Below are 9,017 nucleotides of genomic sequence, written 5' to 3' on the forward strand. Positions count from 1 at the left end.
GAATCTTACTATTAATCAAAAACCAACACAGGTCATTCAGAAAGCAGATATGAAGCTTTAATTCACTGTGGGCATTTCTCTGACCATTCTCTATATTATATATGAACTTTTCACATTTCTTCACACAGTTACAAGACAGTTTTTTTCCCCCAAGTACTGTGTACCATACCACCATTCCATTTAACTAGCTAAGGACGTATTATAAATACCATGAGCCACTGACTACATACAGAAGTGGATACATATGTTAGAAAGTATAAATTTAAAGAAGTTTAAGAAAGGCTAAACACCATGAAAGTTTACACATATTCTTTAATTCTAGATATCACATCACAGTGACAACCAATTGTAATAAAATCACAACTTCTTTTAGATGATAATATTCATATTTCTAACATCAAATTATTTTCATTTCCATTATTTTCATTTCCACACTGTTAACTCCACACTGCATTTTCATTTCTATAGAGAGTAGACAGGCTTTTGGACTGCAGACCAAGTTTCTTGTGTAATAGTAAGAATTACTATCTTGATCATGACCATGGGAAACCAAATTTATATATACTGTACTATACAGAGACGAGACTTTACTAAGTATAAGATAATGTGGAACTCTTTAGTGGTGGTGTTCAAGAGAAATTCAAATAGTAGCCTGAAAATGAGTCTTAACTGCTACTGCATTCTACATATATTTCATTAAAAGATGAAGTCTCTGTCAAAACATTTATAAATAAGTATATAGTACAATAGCTTTTCCCCCTCCAAAATACTGCCTGGGAGGAAAGTTTCAAGCTGACTCAAGGGGAAAAAAAAAAGGGAAAAAAAAATAGACCTCAGAAAACAAACATTATATGGTCCTCCGAGCTGCAATCTTCCTGAGTCTATTTTCAATTGGAACAAATTTTGCAGCCAATTCTACCTTGCTTCAGTGTCCACAGTCCAGAGGGAGTCCTTGAATATCTAGTTCATATTCTACAGAAATCTGAAAGGACCTAAACACCCCTCAACTAATTACACAAGGGAAAACTGATCATGTTTTGTATTAAAATCTATGTGAAAATCAAACATAGTCATAGCCATTCTTTTATCAGTGATGCTACAATAAGTGATGAAAATATATGCACAGCTGTACATGGATCACCATTAAACACAGGAACAAAATGCCATTTGATGCATATTAAATAAGCTCCCCAAAAGCCAATTTGAATATATGTATTTTCATTTACTTTGATACAGCATTGGAAGAGACTGCATATAATTATGGCGACTGCTGCAAACAATACTTGATGCTGCTAAGTGTTCCATTAAGCATCAGGCATGCACAATACTTACCTTTAAAAATTTCTCATGTATATATCTTAACATTCCTATTTATAAGCTACAATATGTTTAAAAGCATTTAGTAATTTTTAAACCAATTATTTTAATTGACCTACATCTAAGTGGGAAAAAACAAAAAACTTCCTCCTCGTTTCAGCACCCAAAGGTAATATTAAACCTTACTCCCCAAAATTATATATTTAAATTTATTTTATATGTGTCATCCTTAAAAGTCCAAAAGTGATGAAAATTATTATCACTACTAAATTAGAAGTATGATTTCCCAGCAGCAGTCTACCCAGCACACACAGCATGCCACGCTTCGGGGGATTACATGATAAGAGTGACGTGCTGGTGGCTGCAGATGACAGTAATTGAACATATCAGTCTCTTCTCTTCATTCTGGATCTTTTATTTCAAACTAAATAAAGCTTTTCATTAATATAAACTGAAAGAATTATTTTTCCTTTATTTAACATCAATAAGAGTAGATAAAACTAAACACCTTTATTGTCTTCAAGTGTGTGCTGTGGCAAGATAGAAAATGTTTCAATCACATTAGGTAATCAGGGGAGGGGAAGGGGGTAGCATTTGTTTTTCCATTTAAGCAGGGTTCCAGCCAAATAAGCACACACACTTACAAATTCAGATTACTTGGTTCTCGGTCCTTTATGGCTTAAAGCACTGGATTTGAAAACTACTTCAGGTTAAAATAAAGTTATATGAATAATGCATAGGCTGTATATCTAGGAGATCATGCAATAAATAAATGTTCTCATGTACAGTGAAATCTTGGTGATGAAAGCGGTCTGCAGCTGTGTAATGTTTTTTCGTTTTACCAAGAGAATATGCCCAGCAAGTTCCTTGCTTTGGGCCTGTTCAAGATCCTGTTTGTAAGGTCATCCTGATTTTCTCAGATTGAAAAAAGAAGCCAATGTCATAAGACATCTGCAGTAAGGAACTGACGTGCCTCAAGTGCAAGTGCTGTGAGGTCCGAGCTAAGCAGAAGGAGACTCAGGATCCTGCCACCCGGATACAAAGTCAATGTGGACTACTTGGCTGACTAGAGTATCAAATGGGGAAATGCTTAGAATGACCCACTGGAAATGTTTACTATATTAGTATCTTTTTAACATCTATCTGCTCTTTAAATCTATTTCCTTCGAGAACTGCCAGGGTTAAGACCCACTCACTGTTCCTGGTGTTGATACGCCCCCACGACATGAGAATTGAACTGAACTACAATGATTGTAATGTCATCCCTGTACATCCTAGCAAGCTCTTCAGGAAGACTAAGCATTTTGGAGAGGCGCTCGTGATCGACAGCCCCAAACTCGTTGTTGCCCACAGCATGTCGAATTAGATGGGTTGCTGCATTCTGATCCTCAAATACTGATGACATCTTGGCTCTCCTTTCTGTTAAAAGGCCATGCATCTGTCCCAGAGTCACCTTATAGCCACCAACAGCTATTGGCTGTTGGTGATGCATGCCCGTTAGGTACTCGCCCACAATCCTAACCACATCCTGCCTATGCATTGTCTCCCACAATCCATCAGTCGCCAATACCAGAAATTTATCCTGTGGCCTTAATCGGTGGTAAGTTACTTCTGGCTCAGCAGTGAGATAAGGAGGTGTGTAATAATTAGGAGGGATAAACTTGGTATATTCGTTGTCATTCAGCTGGTCTGGGCCAGATTCTATCACTCTCTTTTGAAGGTCAATGCTCCATTTGAACTTTACGTCTCCAAAAGCCCTAAAAGGCATCAGTAAGCCAAGGAGCCGATCCTGTTTCACCACACTCTTGGCCTCATTCTTCGGGTGCTCCAATTTCAGGCGTTCCACTTCTCTTTCATTCTGAGCATTGTGGTCATTAGATAGAGTGACTGCCGACCAAGAGCCGTCCTCTTCCTGCACGCCCAGCATGGCTCTGCTATCACCAGTATTGGCCACATGAAGGTCAACACCATCCACATGGGCCACACAAGCTGTGGCCCCAGAAAATGCCACTCGAAGCACCAGGTAGTTGAGGAAAGAATTGGGATCACCGACTTGAGCCTCCAAGGAGATGTCATTATCAAGCCTCTTGAAAGCATTAACCAAAGCCTCCTTAACATCAATTTCAGTCGACTCCCCAGTGTTCAGGTCTATAAGCTCTTGCCAGTAAGTCCTCAAGCTGTTGAAATATAATTTGGACGCCTCCTTACTGAAGTAATCATTGGGATGCTTGTGCCACTGGAGAATGGGGAGCAGTGCTCGACCGCTCTCCACCGCATTTTCAATCTCTAGCAAAGTCTCATGGGGTAACAGAGAGACAGCAATATAATAAAAGAGTCTTTCACTGACCGCCTGGGAGCAAGCACAGCCTGCATGGCCGTCGAAAACCCCCAAAAGCATCCCTCTGGTCTGCAAGCAGGTTGCTGCACTTCTCCGGTCCTCAATGGGTGCATTCGCAGGCAGCTGATTGCTGTCAAATCCAAGGACAGAACTGACATTTTTGCCATCAAATTCTGGCACTTTGAAACTGTATTCATTAGCTTTCAGGATGCTGTTGACTTGTGGAGGTGTAAGGTAAAATTTCTGTGGTGTGGAAGCATATCTCCTTCCTTGGGTGTACTGCCACCAGCTCTCCTTTGGCCTATAAAAGGTAGCATATGCCGGATGGGGTGTGTATCTCAGGCGACTCTGAGGAATGTAAGAGGGTGAGCAGCAGAGATGTCTGTGGTGGCAGTAACACGCAGTGCCATAGATTCTGCTCAGTTCACAATGACGGATCAGAGGGAAAAACAGTTGAGTTGGTGCTGGCATGGCATCAGAGAACAGCGGCAGGCTGGAACTTCTGACTGGGATTCCTAGACAGCAAAAGTTACATTCAGATTACTTAATCTATTTTTGCTTTCATAACAAATGTTTAGCAGGTGAATCCACAGGCTCCCTGTGCCTCCTAAGGCACTACATTTTACACACATATCATGTACTATTTCTACAGGATATACTCTGCTAAGCACACCTCCCAATCACTTATGGAGCCAGGATTGAAATGTCGTCGAGCTTTACTTTTCTCTCTTCCTTGTATTTCTCTGTGCAGCAGAAACTGTGCAGAATGTACAATAGATCTGGCTGCGGAGAGTGGAGGAGACGAAGGTTATATAACATGATGCAGTGGCAGTCTACCTGGCCAATCACCCTTCTCCCTATCCTTAAAAAAGGCCGTGGATCTCCCAAATTGCACAGGGACTTCTCCCATTTATGAAGATCCTGTTTCTAGACCAGTGGTCAATTGTTAGCATTTGATACACATGGCTACTACCATAAAAGTGTTGAGATGCAGCCCTAACCTGTGTGTATTCATGAATTATTTGTAAGTTATATACATATGCTACTACATTAATATAATGTTCATTATAACCTGTACAAGAAAAATTTTACATAATGAATAAAAATAGAAGTTCCAAAATGCCCTCCCTGCATCCTAGTAGATGGTCTTGCAAACAATGTTTCTCCAGACCACTGTGCCAATGTGGCAAGTTTAGGGACGTAGGTCTGCCACCAATTCACCACATAATCCTGTAAAAGCTGGATCACCGCTTTGAGCCTTGCTTTCCTAAGCTGTACATGAACACATCAGAGTAGATGCTATCTGAGCCCGCTTCTTGGACTCTGTGCCTTTATAAAAAGTGCGCATTGAAGTGAGGCTTTGATATCAAATGCAGGGTTCATTTACTTGTTGTTTAATTTTAGTGTATTCTTTGTGATAAAAAAAAACCCTAAGTATTCTAGCAGCTCTAAAACTTTGTTTGTAACGTAAATGGTCACAGTTCTGAAATTTAATTTACTTGCTACCGTTTTCCTCTGCTTATCAGCCATGAAAGAAAGCTACAGAAATATGATTTTCGTCTATAATGGATCCCAAGTAGAATTCACCCCTAGAAAAATATTTTCTCTTACATTTAAAAAAAAGGTTATCTATTTGCCCTTGGAAATTAATAAACAGTGAAATAGTAGTCTAATGGTCTAAGGTTTGGCTAAAAAAGGTAGAGCATTATAATCATGAATAAACCAAAATCATACCACATACTATGTGACACTGAAAACATTATGCTGGGCATTTATCTAGAAAATTTAATAAACATATATCATTAATTCAGATAATTTTTACAAGAAGAGAATCCCTCTTGTAACATATATTTCCCCTGAATTCTTGAGGTATTGCCTCAAAGTATTCATCTGGCCTATAAATAAACAGGCTTTATATTTTAAATAAGAAAACAAATGCAGTAAACAAAAAGGAATAAGGAATGTAAAACCATCTGAGTCTTAATATCAACTATTCCTTCCTAAGGTTGAACACATTAAGAAAAAATTTTAGATATCATAGAGAGTGTTAGAATATATTACATTATTTTTACGCACCCTCTTTTGAAACACAGTTAGAAAAAAGATAAGTGGAATGCGGGGAGGGGGGCAGAGAAAACACTGAATTTGCTTCTGTAATAAGTGCTGTATAAGCCAGTCATATAGAACCCCTTTTGCATGTGATAGAAAGTACCGTTATTTTAACTACACTATTTAAGAAGGGATTTGTTTACAAAATTGAGGACAAGATTAGGCAATAGAAGGAAATGATTAGAATTTTGGAAATAAGATCAATAACTAAATAAGTATTCTGAAAGGCAGTCACGAAAAACAGAAGTTCCAGAAGAACAGGAATCTATCAAGACTAACCACTTAACTAACAGCACTTCAAACTGAATACCTGAAAGTCATCCAAAGGTTAAGTGTACATGACTGAGCCAGGAGATGTGCTCAAACGTGGGGCCACATGACACTGGCTTCCAGATATGAATTATATCTCTTGCTAGGTTTGTATGCAGAAAGCACATTAACTTATTTCATGCTTTGTATAAAGATTTTTTGTTATTAAAAATGTAAATAGACACCAATCTTAATGAAAATAAATTTTCTCTGTAACTTTATATACGTTTGCATTTATACTTACTTTAAAACTTAAGAATCTTAGAGGAAAAACGTGTATTTCTGCATGGAATGTAGCTTGAATCAAAGTAGTGTGTGTGTGTGTGTGTGTGTGTGTGTGTGTGTGTGTGTGTGTGTGTGTGTGTGTGTGTGTGTGTGTGTGTGTGTGTTTGGAGGGGGGTTTGACAAATAGATGCATACCAGCATTTGGCTATATGATGTCTGATCAAGGAATAACAAGTCCAGGAAACCCACACTTTCCTTAAATTCCTTTGCTTTGACAATCCTCCTGCTTTTGTAATTGACTGCAAAATGAACTACTGTGGTAAAAAGAACCGATTCATGAAGCAGATGCTTTGAATAATACGTAAATTCAAACAGCAAGCACTCTAACATACATTTTTCCTTCAGGCATAAATTCTCGACATTAAAAACAAAAAAGCAGAGTGAATTTTATTAACTGTATCTTTCAGTTACTCAGGGGCTTAGCATATGGACTGAGACTCCCAACATGCCTCCAAAAGTCAAATTCTTAGGGAAGTTACCTACTCTGTGATTAATGAACATTCTATCACCACCAATACAAGTAACATACTCTCTCCATCAGACCAGTTACTACTAGAAGTCGAAGTACTTTCAAATGCTTTCATAAACCATTAAGTGAGCATTCAAAAAACTCTGTGAGTATCCTTCTGAATATCCTGTGATTCAACAACAAAACCCCATGAAATCAAAACTTCTGTCGACAAACTTACTAAATTAATGAAGTAGACGGCTCTTGATGAGGCAGGAAGAACAGCAGCAAGGTACAGTTGTGGTAAACTGAAGCACTGTCAAATTTTCCAGTTATTTCTGGCCACAATTTCACTTAAAACGTCCTATCCCATGATACAGACTTAGCCACCTTATATGCAGCACCTTAGTCTCAGGCAGATTTTGCCAATTTTGCCAACGACTAATACGGAAAGATGAGCTGTAACCAGAAACAGGAAAGAGGTCCATCCATTCTTACTGATGTGCTCAACAGAGTTTGTGCCAAGAAATGATTCAACTTCATCAATAAACTCACAGAAGAAATTAGAGAATGCAATTACTGCACCGACTCCAGAGCTCTTTAGGTTTGCAAAGATTTTGGTGTAAACGAAAAAAAATGCTATACTAATCATTAAATGTGTCAGAACCCCAGTTTACGTAATTTGATTGCATTAAACACCCTGCATAAAGACTCTCTGCGATTTTTCAGCATTTTTGGGCAATGTCTAGCCATTTCACAGCTCCTGTTATCTCTACATGAATGAAGAAACCGGTTGCCTTCGGAAGACACGAAGCCCCAAGCCAGCACTTTGTTTGATTAGTTTCCTTTGTCCCTACCTGAAAATTGCACTCCCTAAGGCATAAAAGCTATCCTGGTCCAGGATGCCTCTGTCCCCCTTTTTCTATCTATCTCACCTCTTAATTCCACGCCGACCCACCTAAAACCATCCACACACAAAATCAGTCATCATCCTTCCTGGGTACCCAACGCAGGTAGTTAAGTGAATACCTACCAATTCGTCTGGGCCCGGGACACACACACATTCTCCTGTCATCACAACACGGAGCCGACAACATCCACAACCCGCGCGGACAGCAGCAGCGACAGCAGCACCGGCCCATTGAAAGCAAGGCAGAGATGCTCATTAGAGGAGGCGGCGGCAGGGTAGGCGGGAGCGGAGGAGGGGCGAGGTCTCGCCCCAGCCCGGTGAATGGGGCTAGGAGGGGGGAAGAGGATGGAGGAGGAAGAAAGGGGTGGGGAGAAGAACCAAACAAACAAACCCACCCCGCGGGAGAGGCAGAGCTACAGTGGAGGCGGCAGGGGCCCCAACGCCCGCGGAGGCGCGACCCGGGACCGGCCCGTCCATCCAGCCCGGGAGCGGAGCCCACGGGCGCGCGGCATCCTCCGCCCGCCCACGCCGCACCGGCTTCAGTCCTGAAAACTGAGGGTCGGCCCGCGGCGGCTGCCGATGGGATCACCCTGGACTCGGGGTGTGTAAGGGGGAACCCTCAGGCAGTGACGCCGCGCCACCTGCGCCGCACCTCCCAGGAGCCCACCCTCCCGCGGGTCCCCACGGCGCCCCCCGCGCTGACAGCGGGCGCGGCGGGCCCGCCCACCACCCCGAGCCTGCGGCTGCCCCCAGCGCCGCCACGCCCGCTGCGGCCCCGACGCCCTCACGCGCACCTGGCGCTCCGGGGCTAGTCCCTCCGCACTCCCGCGGTCGCCGCTCCCCACGAGCGCCAGCCGCCCCCTCACAACTTTGGGCTGGTGGAGGAGGATTCCGGCTCGGGGCCCGGAGTAGGGAATACGAACCGGGCACGGCAGGGGAGGAGCCGCTTCTTCTCAACAAGGAGGCGGCCGCGGCGGCGGCACCTCCGGGCGGTCCTTCCACGCAGCCCGGCGCAACTCCCTGTAGCTCGGCCCCTTGCCCCAGCCCGGCCCACTCAGCGACCCTGCCCCGCAGGGCCGCCACCCTACCCCGCCCACACGTTCGGGCCGGAGCTCTTCCCGCCTTCCGATTGGCTGCGCAGTGGCGAGTGGGAGGAGAGGAGGAGAGCGGGCCGAGGCCCGGCGCGTGGGAGCGGAAGAGCGGCGCGCTCCCCGCCGGCTTTGTGACGTCATGGGGGTCAGACAATCCCTTCCATTCCACGCGAGGTGCCCATTGGTTCCGCGGGCCCGCCTCACGTGACC

General features: G+C 43.0%; 1 protein-coding gene across 3 annotated transcripts; it reads right to left on the reverse strand.

The window, feature by feature from the left end:
• Positions 1 to 35: 35 nt before the first annotated feature.
• PDP1 (pyruvate dehydrogenase phosphatase catalytic subunit 1) lies at positions 36 to 8,750 on the reverse strand. Of its 3 annotated transcripts, XM_082601059.1 has the most exons (3): positions 8,640 to 8,721; positions 7,840 to 7,874; positions 36 to 4,170 (listed from the first exon to the last, which is right to left on the reverse strand). In XM_082601059.1, exons 2-3 carry the CDS (start codon positions 7,868 to 7,870, stop codon positions 2,510 to 2,512), a joined length of 1,692 nt encoding a protein of 563 aa, XP_082457185.1. In that variant the 5' UTR covers positions 7,871 to 7,874; positions 8,640 to 8,721; the 3' UTR covers positions 36 to 2,509. The 3 variants fall into 3 exon arrangements, with proteins under 3 accessions (XP_082457185.1, XP_082457187.1, XP_082457186.1); XM_082601061.1 differs by lacking the exon at positions 7,840 to 7,874 and having other exon boundaries at positions 8,640 to 8,750; XM_082601060.1 differs by lacking the exons at positions 7,840 to 7,874; positions 8,640 to 8,721 and adding an exon at positions 8,511 to 8,633.
• Positions 8,751 to 9,017: the final 267 nt, after the last annotated feature.

Source organism: Mesoplodon mirus (genome assembly GCF_964341445.2).
Source record: "Mesoplodon mirus genome assembly, chromosome: 16".
Classification (NCBI taxonomy): Eukaryota; Metazoa; Chordata; class Mammalia; order Artiodactyla; family Ziphiidae; genus Mesoplodon; species Mesoplodon mirus.